General features: G+C 39.2%; 1 protein-coding gene across 5 annotated transcripts in view; it reads right to left on the bottom strand.

The window, feature by feature from the left end:
- Window positions 1-18,970, bottom strand: part of LOC130283815 (potassium voltage-gated channel subfamily H member 8-like) — a 520,269-nt gene that overhangs the window by 199,645 nt on the left and 301,654 nt on the right. For all 5 annotated transcript variants that reach the window (XM_056533330.1, XM_056533331.1, XM_056533332.1 and 2 more), the window contains one exon: window positions 4,007-4,141. In XM_056533330.1, coding sequence (XP_056389305.1) covers window positions 4,007-4,141 — 135 coding nt within the window. The remainder of the gene's footprint in view (window positions 1-4,006; window positions 4,142-18,970) is intronic.

Genomic DNA, 18,970 nt, shown 5'->3' with positions numbered 1-18,970 from the left:
TTGGGGGCTTCCGTTTCTACACAGTACACTTTTCGGTAAAAATGACACCTTATCTTTATTCTGTAGGTCCATACGATTAAAATTATATCCTGCTTATATAGGTTTGATTTTGTCGTACTTCTGGAAAAAATCATAACTACATGCAGGAAAATGTATACGTTTAAAATTGTCATATTCTGACCCCTATAACTTTTTTATTTTACCGCGTATGGGTCAGTATGAGGGATAATTTTTTGCGCCGTGATCTGAAGTTTTTAGAAGTACCGTTGTTGTATTGATAGGACTTATTGATTGACTTTTTATTCATTTTTTTATGATATCAAAAGTGAACAAAAATGCACTATTTTGGACTTGCGACTTTGGACTTTTTTTGCGCGTACGCCATTGACCGTGCAGTTTAATTAACAATATATTTTTATAATTCGGACATTTCCGCATGCGGCGATACCACATATGTTTATTTTTATTAACACTTTTTATATGGGAAAAGGGGGGTGATTCAAATTTTATTAGGGGAGATGTTAAATGATCTTTATTCACTTTTTTTTCACTTTTTTTTGCAGTGTTATAGCTCCCATAGGGACCTATAACACTGCACACACTGTTCTATTACATTGATCACTGGTTTCTCATAAGAAACCACTGATCGATGATTCTGCCGCTTGACTTCTCATGCCTGGATCTCAGGCACTGAGCAGTCATTCGGCGATCGGACAGCGAGGAGGCAGGTAGGGATCCTCCGGCTGTCATGCAAGCTGTTCGGGATGCCGCGATTTCGTTATAGATCGGGAGCGTACGTCATGGGTCCTTAAGAGGTTAAAGGGGTACTCCGGTGGAATTTTTTTTTTTTTTTAAATCAACTGGTGCCAGAAACTTAAACAGATTTGTACAGTACTTCTATTTAAAAATCTTAATCCTTCCAGTACTAATCAGCTGCTGTATGCTCCAGAGGATTTTTTTTCTTCCTTTTGAATTTCTTTTCTGTCTGACCACAGTGCTCTCTGCTGACACCTTTGTCCATGTCAGGAACTGTCCAGAGCAGGAGCAAATCCCCATAGCAAACCCCTCCTGCTCTGGACAGTTCTCCCCAACCTTATTACCATGAAGGAACCCTTGACAAATGTTTTAACTCCCAGGGAACCCTTTTTGATATCCCAACTTTAATGAAGCTCAGCGTAGGCTGTCGGTAAATAATTCAATATTTTTGCCGTAATGCTATATTCTGGCTTAGACAGGCATTTTTGCCATGGATCTTGAAACAGACTGAAATTAGTTTGTTATATGTTCTGTAAAAGTGCCAAGTCTAGCTGCTGTGTTCTTGTATAACCCCTTTCTAGTTCCTGAGGAACCCTGGCTTGAAAAGAAAAATACCTTTGCTTTCCAAAACATTGCCGTTCAGGCAACAATTAAGAGTAAATAAAATTCTGGTCACGTCATGTTCCGATGTATCCATAACTTCAGAATCCTTTTAGTATAATTTAGTATATATTAGAGTAATTTATTTGGATCGTCCACAAGACAGTTATGTTTGCAGCAGATTAATACATATGTCACATACCTGATTGACTCCCTATAACCCCACTATAACCAGTGTGTTTAAAAGATAAATGTCCTGCCATGACAGATGAGCTCATTAGGGAATTGGATCATACTTTGACAGCAACAGTCTCCGACATTTACAAGTGTGCTTTATAAAAGATAGAGATAAGTGCCAAGAGGATTTCAGGCAGTCATGTCTATGTGCCTTTTCAGATTATGAGCTGTGTGTTCATTTTCCACTGGAAAATATTTATCTACAGCCAGTACAGAATACAATATTTCAGCTATAGCACTGTCTTAAGCATTCAGAGAAGATGCACTTGGGAAAAACAAGCTACTAATCTGATTACAGAATATACTGGATGGGGAAGTACTTTCCATTGCACTTCTATTTTTAATGGTACTATTGTATCTAGGTCCTGAAATAGTTGAACTCTTAATGCATTATTAGTGCATTGGTATCAGAATTTCCACCCTTACCCTGCTCCACTAATTGCTTATCAGCAGAAAGCTAACCCTCAGCTGATAATGAGCATCTCCTCATTTTCCTGGCTACCTGTTGATCAGCCAGTCCCTTCCCTGCTGGGTCCTGGCTATTTAAGTTGCAGCAGTTCAGTCTAGCTCAGCCCTTGAGTGGTCTCTGATCTCAAAGCGCATTCCTGTAATCTCTGATTGTGATTCAGTGCATGACCTTTGCTTGGCTGAACTCCACTCTGGTTGCTGATCCTAGTTCTGTCTTCTGACTATACTGCTTTCTGGTATCCTTCAGCTATTCCTGGCTGTGTGTTTGACTAAGTCTCTGGATTGCACTATTGTTTTTTTTATTTTTATTTTTTTTATTTTAATTGAAATGTTATTTGTATTGTATCCATCTGGTTTTGTGGTTCCTGACAATTTGCAGCATTAGATTAAGTCCTGCCCCAGAATTTCCATTCTATTTACCAGTCAATGATCTTGTGTCAAAGTATTACAGTAAATTCTGTTAATTTTTTTTATTTATTTTTTGCATCAGTAATAAGTGTATTAATGGGGAAAATTTGCATTTAATATCACAATGAACAATGTGTTCTAGTAAGAGCTGCAATAAACAGATAATGAATTACATTGTTTGCTATTCAGCGCTAATCACTCACAGATTTCAACCTTTTAACTGCTCCTTAATGATTTCAAGCCATTTACATGTTATTAATAACGTGTGAAGAAAGGAAACATTTTCTAAAATAGTATAATCAGAGAACAGTAAGACACCACAGAGAACTAATTCAGGCAGCAGTAAACAAGCTGCTGGTGTAATAAATTATCTATCAACATCATTTAAACCTAACTTGTCAAAAAATGGTAAATAAAAGGTTTTAATTTCCTGTTTTGTAAATTCAACGCTAGTTAATTTGTTCTTTTCATGGCTTCGCTGACCTACAAGAGCACCAGAGAATCCTCCGATGGGCTCAGGTCTGTCATAATAAAAGATCTGCAGGTCAAGAAGAAGACCTCTCTATTTGGAGCTGCCTTTGAAGCCATTTACTAGAGGCTATCTTTATGGGCAGATGTCCAAGATGTGCACTGTATAGTGATAACTAAATGTAACGTTACTGTGGCTTTATATTGTAAAGTTGAGCTGCTTTCTTTTTAAAGGGGTACTCCCGCCCTAAGACATCTTATCCCTTATCCAAAGGATAGGGGATAAGATGTCTGACTGCGGGGGTCCCGCCACTGGGGACCCCCGCAATCTTGCATTCGGCACCCACCTCTTTGAACTGCACGCCACGCTGCCAGCTCACAAACTGCCGTGTGCCCACCATGGGGCCGGAGTATCGTGATGTCATGACTCCACCCCGTGTGATGTCGCGCCCCGCCCCTGCTATGCAAGTCTATGGGAGGGGGCGTGATGTTTGTTAAATTCATTTCTGAGGGGGTTGCGTTTTATGGTGGAATGCTATGTTTTTCATTTTACTAAAGGTAAATGTACTAAAAAACCAAACCTATTAAAACAGTTCTATGACCATCTTTGGGACACAACCTTCACAATGTTAATGAAGGGGTATTGTAGGCCAATATATGCCATCATTAGGAGCGCCGGGCGGATTACGTCAAAGCTATGCCTTCCCCCAGTGATTGTCTTTGTGAGCTGCAGCATGGCTGGTGTATCGCTGGCTGAGGCAGGACATCGGTGTTTCCTGGGCCTGAGACGTCACACTGCAGCTCAGTAAAAGGATCGCACTAGGGAACTAGAGCAGGACACCAGAGGCATCATGGGACCATCAAAAGTAAGTAAAGGTTTATTTTGTTATACCCCTCACAATAAGCATACTTTTGATCCCCCATTTTTTTCAATGGTTGCCAATGAAGTTTACAGACTGTAATGCAGTTTACCACAGATATTGATATTTCAGGTTGCTATATAAAGAGACATAAATATAAAGACATTATATAAACATTTATGTACATTTCTTTTATTTCTGGTCCTCACCTGAAGGGTTGCCATCATCTAGTGAAAACGCTCTCTTGGTGTTTGAGATGTCTTTATGAGACGCTAAGAAAAGAACCACTTCGCCTTTCTCATTCTTTATTGGAACAATGTCGAGGAGACACCAGAATGATGCACCTACAAATGAAATAAAAGAGGTGAGTAATCTTTGCCTGTTACAGAAGGATTTTTCAAGCAAACAGCTCAGATTAATTCTTTAGAAGCAGATGCCCATATACCAGTTTAAACTTTACAACTTAATATAATAACTTAATACAGTTTTTATTGACTTAAAAGGAATCTGTCAGCTCCGGGGTAAAAGGGGAAGGATTTCTTCCCACTTTCTTTCTTTTTTTTAATTTACTTATGTTGTTAAATGTATTACCGTATTTTTCGTCCTATAGGACGCACCGGCGTATAAGACGCACCCAATTTTTAGGGCAGAATCCAATAGTGGTCTTCAACCTGCGGACCTCCAGAAGTTGCAAAACTACAACTCCCAGCATGCCCGGACAGCCGTTGGCTGTTCGGGCATGCTGGGAGTTGTAGTTTTGCAACATCTGGAGGTCCGCAGATTGAAGACCACTGCAGGAGATGGTAATACTCACGTGTCCCCGCCGCTCCGGACCCATCACAGCTGCCCTGGATGTCGCTCCATCGCTGTCCCCGTCGCTCTGGAACGTCTCTGCTGCTGGCCGGGTATCCTCGCTCTGCCGACGTGATGACGAGGAAGGAGAGCGCCGGCATACAGGGGGTCCCTGAACGGAGAAGACACCGAGGAGGAAGGTAAGGTCCCCCCCAGTGTCCTGTAAGCACTAACCCGGCTATTCAGTCGGGCTGTTCGGGACCGCCGCGGTGAAATCGTGGCGGTCCCGAACAGCCCGACTGAACAGCCGGGTTAGTGTTACTTTCCCTTCAGACGCGGCGGTCAGCTTTGATCGCCGCATCTGAAGGGTTAATACAGGGCATCACCGCGATCGGTGATGTCCTGCATTAGCCGCGGGTCCAGGCCATTGATGGCCGCAGGGACCGCCGCGATAGGGGTGTATTCGCCGTATAAGATGCACCGACTTTTTCCCCCCAGTTTTGGGGAAGAAAAAGTGCGTCTTATACGGTGAAAAATACGGTAGTTTTTTTATTTAATTTTTTCATTCTGGATGTATAAAGGGTAAGAAAATAAGGAGGAAAGGATTAAATAAGTTGCGGCCCATGATGGATTGACCGGTGGATTGTCCCCTCTGCTGAAAGATAACATTCTGAATAATAAATGGGAATTTAATTGGACTTATTTTTCTATATTGACAGAATTATAATGATAGGTGGGTCTGGTGCAAAATTACTCTTCTTTTTGAATAAAGATTAATAAAAAATAAAAAACTCTACTCTAACTGCAGGTTTAGTTCCCTTTAAAGGGGTTGGTTCCTAAAGTCAGTCAGGTGATCAATTGAATGCGAGTCTGGCCAAAGTTTTTTCTTGCAGCAGCCATGTATTACCTGCCATAACCGGGAGAGATTTTATTTGAGCACCACTGGAATTCTCAAGCAACTGGCACATGTCAGAGGAGAACACTTGGATCTAGCCCTTATGGTAAAACTGAGGGAAAGAAATCAGTACTGAACAAAATCAATATTAGGAAGAAACTTGAATTTAGTAAAGAATGTAAAAGAATGTTTTTATCTGATGAGTTCAAATTTTTGAATTTTACTGCCAACACTATTTCTTTGTGCCATGCTATGTAGTTTCTACAATGAATAAGGAAACAGGCATAATGACAAGAAGGTGTTTTGCCAGTGACACTATACTCAACATTATAAACTTCCCCATTTATATAATTTTTAAAAACTTACTTAATATATAGTATAACTTATCAGACATCTGAGATGCTATGAAATGCTGGATCATACCTCATTCAACCATTTATCATTAACAAGTCTCTCAGAGCCTTGGGGGTGTCAGTCTGGTAAGGTAGAAGAGGTGGGAGAATGCACTATTCTTGTGCATTTTCAATATCTACATGTATTTGATTTACACAACCCCTAAAAACTGAATGGTTTCCATGGTATTCTTCAGCCACACAACAATTTGTTGGTCTGCCATCCTGTTTTCGCATGGCAGTGACTAAAGCCCAATGTCTAAGCCATGTAAGATTGATTTGACAGTGATGGAAGTTTAACTTCAGCTGATGATCACTATTAACCTTCAAGATTTGGAAAAGCATCTAAGATGGCTACTTGTTTAGAAAAAATGTAAAAAAAATATATAAAAGTAAAGAGGTATCCAATTTGTACTGTAAACTTCTCCCCTAATAAATCTCAATATGCATAGCTATTTCTATCATGTACAGTATTTAGTGATTGTCCTGCATGCCCCCCCCCCCCCCAAAAAAAAAAAAAAAGAATAATAATAATAATTGGCTTGGTATGGTATTTACTGTACTGGTGGGAGAAAAGAGGAATAGTATATATACTGCATTGGGGTATTAGAGGGGGATGGTGTCAATTGTACTGGTGTAATAGTGAGGCATTGTCGACGCTATTATATCTACAAACACATTGCTACATTTCCGGATATAGAGAAAGAAGTTGTCTGCCTGTGACTGGCTCCAGCAACAACGTGGTTGTTGGTTCTTATCCAGCACCTGCACCCCCCTCTTGTAGATACAAAATTCCAAATTTACTGAAGGTCTACTAATATATTGCAGCACAGAGCGGGTAGTATTTACAGGTGTGGCAATACAAAGGAGGGAATTTGTATAGAGGTTGGGATTGTGCTGGAGCGAAGTGTCTAAAATGTGTGTCCAGCAAATCCTGCAGAGAACAGAAGCAAGTGATCCATATGAGTCACTGGATGTAACTGTTCTTCCCACATACGGTCAGCAGAGCGCTAGTGTACACCTGCTATCTATCACTATTAGAAGAACGGGTGGGGTTTACATAGGAAGGGGTAGGTCTTAAGCAGGAAGAAGTATAGCCTTAAATGGAAGGGGTGAGACACATCTAGTTTAGAGAAACCATGAAACCAAAATCCATCACTGATTCAGGCAGATGAGTTACTAGATAAATCTTTACAAATACAAAAGCCCCAGGCGGGTAGTCATATGTTCTTTTTTACTCCAGTACGGGACAACTAGAATTAAAAGCTGTAACTGGGAACACAGTGTATGTGGATGCGATCATCAGTCAGAAGCGTTTCCATTTAATCAAACTTCTACATCTCTGGCTATTCCATATCCCTCCAATCAATCTCACTAATGTAATATGGCTTGAGCAAGACCAATTTCTAGAATTCAGTGTTCTTTTGGCTACAAAATTAGGGAGGTTTGTTGAACACCATTATATTTCATGCCCAGTCCTGACAGATACAGCTAGTAAGATTTATGCAACATTATCACAATCCATAATTTTTTTCACAGACAGATTATATAACTGTGCATCAAAATCCAAAACACATTTATATACTGTTGTGTTTGCTAGCTAGGGAAATGTAAAAACGCTAGCCGATAATTGATGTATTGATTATATATTGCTAAATCTATATATATATATATATATATATATATATATATATATATATATATATAAAAATAAAAAACTTAATGGCCCTTATTTACTAAGAGTGTTGTGTAGGTTTCTTTGTGGGTTTTAATTCCCTACAATTTATTTTCCACTGTATATTCTAAGCTTTCCCTACATTTTCCACTTTCCCTACATTTTCCTTTTTTTTTACACACGCTCTGATCTGTCTGGTTTTCCTCAGCTGAAATCCACCACATTTTCTGTGGAAACCTTAGTAAATATGTTGTTTTTTTGTGAAAATGTCGGGAACACGCCTCTTTTCGGAGATCACGCCCCCCTTTCCCGGTGGCCACGCCCGGGTTTTCTTCACAAAATGGAGAGTTAGTCTGGGTTTTTTAAATTCTGGTGCAAATTATGGCGCATAATCTGGTGCAGACAGAATTTCTGGTGCAATGCGACAGAATCTGGTGCACAACCCGACAAAACATGTCGGGTTTGCAATAGTAAATGAGGGCCAATGTGTCTGTGTGTATGTTCCAGTATCACTTCCAAACCGCTAAAGATATTAATATGAAACTAGGCACACATGTTACTTATATGTCAACAACAAACATAGGATATGTAATTTAACCCTTACTTACCCCCATTTGCAAGGGTCAGGGTTTTTATTTAAAGTCCCATATTAGTTTATAGAAAATATGTGTTACTGCATAACTTCCAAACAGCTGGAGATATTTCGATAACGTTACTTATATGTCCACTAAAAATATATAATAGTTCAATTAACTCCTGACCTGCCCTCATATGTGAAGGATGGGGTTTTTGTTTCAAGATCCATGCAAGTACTTCTGGTGCCTTACTCCACAAGCTCCGCTCTGGATCTCCTGGTGAATGCGTCAGTCCGGCTGATAAGCCACACCCTCCCTCCATGCCATGTCCCATCTCACAAAGACACCCACCTTTAAAGCCACACCCCTTTAATTTTCAGTTTACAATATCTTTACCAAAACGCATCCCTACCTGAGGACAGGATATGAGGGTAAGAAATGAGGACTAGCTATGGGGACAGGATATGAGGACGGAATATGAGGACGGGATTTGAGGTCAGAATATGAGAACGGGATTTAAGGTCAGAATATGAGGATGGGATATGAGGACAGGATATGAGGTCAGGATATGAGGACGGGATATGAGGATGGGATAAGAGGACGGGATACGGGGTTGGGATATGGGGATGGGATATGGGGTCGGGATATGAGGTCAGGATGTAGGGATGGGATATGAGGTTGGGATATGAGGACGGGATATAGGGACGGGATATGAGGACGGGATGTGAGGATGGGATATGAGGACGGGATATGAGAACAGGATATGGGGTCGGGATGTGGGGTCTGGATATCGGGACGGGATAGGGGGACAGGATATGGGGTCGGGATATGACATCGGGATATGAGGTCGGGATATAGGGACGGGATATGAGGACGGGATGTGAGGTCGGGATATGAGGACAGGATATAGGGACTGGGATATGGGGTCAAGATATGAGAACAAAATATGAGGACAGGATATGAGGAGGGGATTTGAGGTTGGGATATGAGGAGGGGATTTGGGGTCGGGATATGAGGAGGGGATATGGGGTCAGGATTTAGGGATGGGATGTGAGGACAAAAGCTTCCTCCTTTGTTGCTTTTCCTCCCCCACAAGGATAAGGTAGGAAAAACCGGGCAGCATCGGGTACTCAGCTAGTAGAAAATAAAGTAATGGTTGGGGATGTTACGAAATTATGTGAAATGCATTGAATTAATACATTATTATGTAAACACTTCAAAAGTAAAATAGTTAAACAAGGTGGTAGAATTTTCAACTAAATGTCACATAAAATGTAATGTTGATAAATGTAAATGCAGTTGCAAGTAGGTGATCCCTTTGAAATTACTGGGATTTCTGCACTGAATACTAAGAATGTGTCATCTGATTGTTTTCTAACTCAGTTTAATAACACATAAATAGTTGGACTCTTATTGTCCATGTTGAATGTACATTAAAATTGCAAGTGTCATAAAACTGTCATGAGCTGTCTCGTAGAGCAGTGAACTTTCCATAAGCCACTTTTCATTCCTATTGCATATCCGCCCTATACAACAGATTTACAACCACAAAGACGGTCCATACACTGCGCTAATGTGCTGGGGTGTCAGAGTCAAAATAATGAATGGAACTGTACAAAGTCAGAGTATACCTCAAGAACTCAAGAGGTTAACATAATAACCAACAAACAGGACTAAAGAACTAATACACAGCAGGTATTTCAAACTGGTACAGGCTTCGGGGGTCATGACGTCAAGGCCATGCCACTCGTGATGTCACATCATGTCCCCCTCAATGCAAGTCTGAACAGACTCCAGGAACTACTTCAAAAGCCAAACTCTATAACATAGAGGAATATGGGAACTTCAAAAGCCAAACTCCATAACATGGAGGAATATAGGTCAAGATTCTAAACAGGAATACTAAATACCGAACACTGGACTGAGAACTGGATTAGTCGGAATAGACTCCAAGGAAAACCTCAAAGGCCAAACTCCATAACCTGTAGGAATATGGGTCAAGATACTAAACAGGAATACTAAATAATGAACACTGGACTTAAAACAAGAACTATACAGGATTGATAACAGAATATAATCTGAACTTGTGTCTAATCAAAGTACACTAAATTTATACAAAGCAAAACAATAAAACCCGAGGAAAGTACAAACATAACAATGCTAAAATCTAGATACATGGATACAAGATAAGAAGCCGGACAGACTAAGGTGCTATGAAAAATAGTGCAAACATAGTGCAATTAGCAGCCAGGAATTCCAGCAGAGTTGGGGTCTAAATAACCCAACCTGGGAGCCTATTGGCTGGAAACATTAACACAATCCTGACCAAAGCAGACAGCATGAAAAAAATGGACAGGCATGAAAAGCAGGTGTGAATACACACCAACACAAAAAAAAGCACAAAATATAGACATTACAGCAGGGAGAAAACGTGAACTATTTGGAATGACCTGGATTTCTGTATTACTTGATAATAAAATGACGGACTGTTCTCAAAGTAATAGTTATAAACAAGCACAATCTAAACTAATAACACACAAACAGGTATAATGTTCATGTGTTTTATTTAGCACATTAGGTAAGCATCCACAGTGCAGGGGGAAAATAAGTAAACCTGTGGAATTACTTGGGTTTCCACATTGATTATTAATAAAAAAATGGTTTCATTGTTTAAAGTCATATTAACAGAGAAGCACAATGTAACAAAAACAATGACATGTCATCCACACTGCAGGGAGAAAATATCAATGAACTTCTGTGTTATTCCAGGAAAAAACTTTTTTTTTTTTATATCAACTGGCTCCAGAAATGTAAACAGATGTAAATTACTTCTATTAAAAAAATCTTAATCCTTCCAATAATTATCATCTGTTGAAGTTGAGTGGTTCTTTTTTGTCTGGCAGTGCTCTCTGCTGACATCTCGGCTTGTCTTGGGAACTGCACAGAGTAGAAGAGGTTTGCCATGGGGATTTGCTTCTTCTCTGGACAGTTCCCGAGACACGTGTCAACAGAGAGCACTTAGACAGAAAAGAACAACTCAACTTTAGCAGCTCATAAGTACTGAAATGATTAAGATTTTTTAATAGAAGTAATTTACAGATCTGTTTAACTTTCTGGAGTCAGTTAATGTATTAAAAGACCCCCCCCATGTCGTTGATCGCCTCAAATCGGCAGCAAATTCACACCAGCGGATTGCTGCGATTCTGGGTCATACGGGTCATTTACAAATCTGTTTAACTTTCTGAAACCAGTTGATTTGAAAAAAATTGTTTTCCACCGGAGTTCCCCTTTAACCCCATTTAGATGCTATGGTCAAAGCTGATAAGGTCTGAGGGTTCTTCATGCTAAGAATCTCAGAAACATTGATGAACCGAAGCACATTTAAAGGAAGGAATAGTTTAAAATTTGACCTACAGGTTAAGGATTCACTTAAATTTTTGCTTCCTGCACTGTGAATGTTTACTTGATAAAAGGTGTAAACATTACTTGGTTTTATTCTCCTGGGCCACATGAATAATATGGCTTACTTATACAGTGGTCCCTCAAGTTACAATATTAATTAGTCCCAGGACGACCATTGTATGTTGAAACCATTGTATGTTGAGAACATAACTCTATGGAAACCTGGTCATTGGTTCTGAAGCCACCAAAATGTCATCCAAAATAGGAAAAAGTGAGGATTAAGGATAAATAAGTAGATAACTAATACAGATAAAGCAAATCCTTACATATAAAAGTAATAAAGATCTGCTGCACTGTCTATTTCAGTGTTGCCCAACCAGGGTGCCTCCAGCTGTTGCAAAACTACAACTCCCAGCATGCCCGGACAGCCGAAGGCTGTCCGGGCATGCTGGAAGTTGTAGTTTTGCAACAGCTGGAAGCACCCTGGTTGGGAAACACTGAATTGATTACTTGTTAACAGGTTTGTTACAATGTATCAGTTGGAGCAAACTACAACTCCCGGCATGCCGGACAGCCAAAAGCTCTACGGGCATGCTGGGAGTTGTAGTTTTGCAACAGCTGGAGGCACCCTCTTTGGGAAACACTGGTCTATGTAGAGGACAGAAGCTTCTTCAGGGTCCTGTACAGAACACGCAATGTCCCAAAAAAAAACATTTGAAAAAATGGAGCCGTCCTCACCTGATGTCCAAAGGAGCAGCTAACCCTGGCACAGGTAAAGAATAAACATGTAATACCTCCCTGTACTGTAGGGGGCGCTACCAGACAGACAGTGCATGCACTTTAGGAATACAGGGGTTTTACCAGTGAAATGTCCATTTTGATTGGTTGGTTCTTCCAGCCCTTGACACGTTTCGCAGATTCCATAGCATTGTATGTTGAGTTTGGTTTCAAGTTACAATGGTCCAGAAAAGACCATTGTATGTTGAAACTATTGTATGTTGAGGCCATTGTAAATTGAGGAATCACTGTATATTAAAATAAATATATCTACAAAATATACATTAAGACAAAAATATGAATATGTGGGTTAACAGTAAGTAAACAGTAGCACTCAATGCCAAGTAGCAACTACAAAAGCAATTTACGGGTATTTTTACATAATGCAGATCCACTGCAGATCAATGTTTCTGCACCAAAACAAAAAATATCTATTTATTTAAAATCATTTGCAGATCAACTACAGATAAGTTGTAGATCAGTTGCAGAAAATTGCAGTGGATCCACATAATGTAAACATACCCTAAGGATGGCTTAAAATACAGCTAAAAATGTGTAATTCAGATATAATATTCCCCATTTAGTCCTCCTATGAAATATAGAATATGAGACAAGTGTGTGTAGTTTTGCATAAAAGGGCGTGGCTTTAATGTGCCAGAATTGCACCAAAATGCACCAAAATCTAAGTAAAAAAAAGTCGAAATTGAATATGGTGCAAACTAAAACAAAACAGTCTACAGATGCACCAGATTTTTAAACAGTGTACACCACTTCAAAAAATCTAGTGAATTTGTAGAATGTCTAGTCTAGGCTAAGAGTCACACCAATTTTTATTTATGCCCGCCCCCCTTCTCTTTCCAATAGTGTGGGAATCTAATCCAGGGAATTAAAGGGGTTATCCAGGAAAAAACTTTTTTTTATATATCAACTGGCTCCAGAAAGTTAAACAGATTTGTAAATTACTTCTATTAAAAAATCTTTATTCTTTCAGTACTTCTGAAGTTAAGGTTGTTCTTTTCTGTCTAAGTGCTCTCTGATGACACCTGTCTCGGGAACCGCCCAGTTTAGAAGCAAATCCCCATAGCAAACCTCTTCTAAACTGGGCGGTTCCCGAGACACGTGTCATCAGAGAGCACTTAGACAGAAAAGAACAACCTTAACTTCAGAAGCTCATAAGTACTGAAAGGATTAAGATTTTTTTAATAGAAGTAATTTACAAATCTAAAACAAAGATTAACCACACCTCAAGAATACTACCCTAGTTGTGAGCTGCACACATTTTTCTAATTTGCACCTAATTTACAAATCTGTTTAACTTTCTGGAGCCAGTTGATATATATAAAAAAGTTTTTTCCTGGATAACCCCTTTAATCTGACTGTTCTTTCTTATCATGGTCTGTAGGGTTTTGTTTTGCACATAATTGAATCATATACTTGATGAACATGTGTATTTTTTTAACCTATGAATTAGGTAGTGTATGTGATTGCCCACAGTGAAGTGATTATGATTCTTTTAAGAACAGCTCCACTCTTTTCTATAGGCCATGTGTAGTATTGCAGCTCAGTTACATTTGCTTGAATGAATGCCAAGGGGTATGTTCTTTGTTTCCCATGATGCAACATTCCTAAAGATGCTTGTTTCTACATTTCTGCCTTCACTAACCAACTACTCTCTAACAACATCAGTCATTTGGGGTGTTAATTTAACAGTGGTTTGTTCTTTCGTTTTTTGTCTTTAATTAGAAAAATAGTCCTAATTCACTCCGTACCAGGGGAGGGATTATTGCTAGCAATTTTGGATGTTACTACAAATGTTAAGCAAATGGAATGCTAATTTAATCCGTTGGTGAATCAATCTAATCTAAATTAGAATTTTGGCTCTCCTGGGTGACAGAATTACATATTTAACAGACTCCTCATATTTGCCCCTCTGTCAGTTTTATTTAAAATATGCAGTTGCAGGCTAAGGTTTTTATTTCAATACCCAAGTGACTTTAATGAAATTGGGTAAAAAGAAAACTTCTATGTTACATTGATAAAACATAAGTTCAGTATAAAAAATATATATCTTGGGTTATGATTTTGTATTATTCCAATAATTACTTTTAGGGGCGTTGTTTAGATTGGATATTGATCATATCTGGCTGAAGGTTCAGAAAGGTGCTATATGCTACCTCTGTATACATACTGGGAAAGACTATTTAAGACTTCAATCCAACAATAGTGGAGTGAGAAGCGCCAAATGGATGTGATCTATCTTTGGATATCCTTAAAGGGGTACTCCATTGCTAGACACCCAGTGTTCTGAACATTATGTTCAGAGCGCTGGGTTCGGGAGGCCATGGTCGTGATGTCCCCTCATGACCTCACACTACGCCCCCTACACTCATGTTTATGGGAGTGGGTGTGATGGCTGTTTACCCAATTCCATTAAAGTCACTTGGGTATTGAAAAAGAAACCCTTAGCCTGAAACTGCATATATTACTTAAAAATGACAGGGAAAAAAAATATTAGGAGTCTGTTAAATATGTAATTCTGTCACCCATGGGAGCCAAAATTCTAATTTACATTAGACTGATTCACCAAAAAATTGAATTAACATTTCACATTATAAAAACATTTGTGTGTGGTTGTCAAATGTTCCAGACTGTAGCATAACAAGCCACAAGATAGCATAGCTATGAGCTGCTTCGTCCCATCTCAGGTATATTACAGTACACCTCATCAGTTATACGTATAGAAGAAGGCCAGTCTTTTAGTTGTAGTCTGATCAATTTAAAATGCTCATTCACCTCTGCTGTGCAGACATTAAGGTTGCAGACGGAGCGTTTTTCTGTTTTTGCACTTTCGTTTTTTCTTCCTTACCTTTTAAAAATCATAACCCTTTAAATTTTGCACCTAAAAATCCATATGATGGCTTATTTTTTGTGCCACTAATTCTACTTTGTAATGACATCAGTCATTTTACCCAAAAATCTACAGCAAAAAGGAGAAAAAAAATCATTGTGCAACAAAATGGAAGAAAAAGGCTATTTTGTAACTTTTGGGGGCTTTCGTTTCTAGTAAATTTTTCGGTAAAAATGACACCTTATCTTTATTCTGTAGGTCCATACGGTTAAAATGATACCCTACTTATATAGGTTTGATTTTGTTGTACTTCTGAAGAAAATCTACATGCAGGATTATACGTTTAAAATTGTCCTCTTCTGAGCCCTATAACTTTTTTGTTTTTCCATGTACAGGGCGGTATTAGGGCTCATTTTTTGAGCCGTTTTTAGTGGTACCATTCTTGTTTTGATCAGACTTTTTGATTGCTTTTTATTAATTTTTTAATGGTATAAAAAGTGACCAAGAATACGCTATTTTGGACTTTGGAATTTTTTTGCGCGTACGCCATTGACCATGCGGTTTAATTAATTATATATTTTTATAGTTTGGACATTTACACACGTGGCAATACCACATATGTTTATTTTTATTTACACAGTTTTTTATGGGAAAAGGGGGGTGATTCAAACTTTTATTAGGGAAAGGGTTAAATGATCTTTATTAACTTTTTTTTTCAACTTTTTTTTGCAGTGTTATAGCTCCCATAGGGGGCTATACCATGCAGTACATTGATTCAATACACTGATCACTGTCATTGCATTCAAGGGCAGGGATCAGTGTTATCGGCGGTTGATTGCTCAAGCCTAGATTTCAGGCTTGGAGCAATCAATCGACGATTGGACATGCAGGAGACAGGTGAGGGGACCTCCTGCTGCGTCCTAGCTGATCGGGACATTGGGAGGCTTTTACTTTCACTTTTAGACACGGCGATCAACTTTGATCGCCGCGTTTAAAGAGTTAATGCCGGACATCAGCCCGATCGGCGACTTCCGGCATTAGCGTGGGTCCTCGTTGTTTCGCACATATGGACGTTCATAAACGTCCATATGCGCTAAGGGGTTAAAAGGGTATTCCAGGATTTTTTTTATTTGACTATGCTACAGGGGCTTTAAAGTTAGTGTAGTTCATAATATAGTGTCTATACCTCTGTGTAAGGGATGGTCCCGCAATCCTATGTGATCTTTGCCACAGGTGTTTATTTTTAGCGGCATACAAAATGAGTGTTGTCTCAGCTTTTCCCAGGTTGCAGTGTAGCCTAAGACATTACATCACTAGTCAGGTGTTGAAAGTGAGCCTATCAGAGGGAGATCGTTCTCCACAGGGCTGGAGGAAATTGCAGTTTTAAACAAAGCAGACATGCAAGGGAAATCCGTTATACTGCAATGAGTAGGATGGCTGATGTGTGGGAGGAAGAAAAGTGACCTCCCACTTGATCTTGGGACTAGTAGTCAGAGGTAGGGAACTCCAACAGGAAATAGCCATTTCTAAAAAATAAAGCATTGCTGGACTTACAACAGAGACATTTAGCCCCAAGGCAAGCACAGATCCTTTATAAGCATGTCCATTACTTTCTGGCAGGTAAGTACTAAAGTCACCTTATGTTGGATAACCCCTTTAAATAATTTGTATTTATACACATCTGAACTACTGTCTGTCCTATATTTAAACAAGACAGTGCTATGGCAATGAACAACACTTACAGGAAAAGTAATGTATAACATATATTAGTTGTTACAGTGATTAAAAAATAATAATAATAATAATAATAAAATAAAAAAAAAGGCCTACTTTATTTTAGGCTGCAATCTTTATTCCTGTATTAGTTTTCAGATCCCCTGAAATGCAGTTTGCAACCTGCTCTTATTTTCTAGTCTTTTGTTATATATGTGTCATCTAGTAATGCAGGCCAGATGTAAGGTTTGTATATCCAGAATGCTGCTGTCTTTACTGACTCTTATCTACTAGCATAACTCCATTCATGCTACTTTTCCCCTTCTACAGCTACTGATGGATATTCTCTTTCTTGTGCTGACAAACAATGATGCTGGGGAGTGCGGATTTCCTCTCTCCTGCAGAGTGTTTGTACTGTTCTCTCTATCTACACTTTAATGTAGTACATTCTGCATGATCTGCCCTCCCTGAAGTCTTGGATGTCCCTTTGGATCTATCATATGCATGCTTCCCCCACTTGTAGCCCTCTACTATAAGCTAGAAAAGATACGCACTACCTAAAGTCTCTCCTGCCTTGATAATCTCAACAGGTCATGTATTTCATGGTTGCCTATTATAATGGTGGAATTCTATGTATTCTACACAAAGCTGTCTATGGCTTTTCTTAGCTAGAACTTGCGACGATCAGCCGAATGCTGGGACAACCTAACTTGTTAAGACCAGTCCAATAATTGTTTATGAAAATCATTTAGATGTCTGCATTATAAGTGCAATGTCTTAAGATTCTTTATATTGCCACAAAGTCACTGATTATGTAATGTGCTTAGAAGGTAAAAAAAATCATGAGCATGTTTTGCTGTAGTAATAATGAAGCTGATAAATTGTACAATACATTTACTGTTTATGTGTTAATTATTAATGTATTCTGATCCATATATAATCACATCTTCCTAATGAGATGATATTAAGGATGTACAAATAGACCATTTTTTTTACAATCCTGTCACTTGGTGTGAACAGTCCTTTACTCCTTGCATTTGAGTGATATGTAAGGCATTGGTTACTGTTTGTACTCCCCTCACTGAAAAGCAATGAATATGTATTCATGTGCTGTATGACTAATGTGTTTACTGTTCTTCCGCCAGACATTCCACATCTTCATGACAGAAACTCTCTGCTCAGCATTAAACAGCAACCTGTCATCTATCCCTGTTATCTTATATTTAAGGTCTTAACTTAATATGATCATCTAATCAATAAATCATATATACTATGAACATATACATACAACACACTTCACTGGTGCACTTCTCTCACTATTCCTTGGCTATGTGTAGGGTCCTAGTACACATAATTGGCTGAACAGGATGATACCATCCTGTGTCAGGGCCAACAATCCAACGACAATTGAGAAACAGTCACTGCAGAGATATGAGGGTGCTGGCACTGCTGTTTCACGGAAGGGTACTATACACATGGCAAAAATTCCCGGTTTTAGAGAAGGTGAGTGGATCTCTACACTAAAGTGCCAATGTATATTGCACAAATATAGAAAAAAAAGCAAGGATGGAGCACTCACCACAAATTTCTTCTTCTTTTAGTCTTTATTCCAATGAGCTTAGACGCACAAAGATGAACACGGGACAGGTGTAGGGGAGCGGGTCATGGACGGGAGGCCGGGGCCCTCCACCTGTGTTCTCCCCCACCTCCCGTCCCTGATTCGCACCCCTGCCCCTGTCCCGTGTTCGTCTTTGTACATCTAAGTTCATTGGAATAAAGACTAAAAGAAGAAGAAATTTGTGGTGAGTGCTCCAGCCTTGCTTTTTTCTATATTTGTTCAAATGACAATTCAGAAACACTTGTTCATTGGTTGATCACTTGGTTTTAAGCTTTCAATACTGGATACATGAACAACGAATGATGGCAGCAAAGGGTGGTGTGACTGATTAAGTGATCGTTCATGCGGTCCTTCAGGCCTTTCACTGGCTTGTGGGTCTGTACTGATGGCTACCTGCAGATTCCAAAGCCTGTTACAGTATTCTAATTTGTGAGACCCCAACCTTACTACTTGTGGCTAAGTCAGTTCCCTGCTATACATGGAGTT

The sequence above is a fragment of the Hyla sarda genome, chromosome 8 (assembly GCF_029499605.1).
Source record: "Hyla sarda isolate aHylSar1 chromosome 8, aHylSar1.hap1, whole genome shotgun sequence".
NCBI classification, from domain to species: Eukaryota; Metazoa; Chordata; class Amphibia; order Anura; family Hylidae; genus Hyla; species Hyla sarda.
Note: the sequence above shows the minus strand (reverse complement) of the source record. Positions and strands in the feature narration are given on the sequence as shown.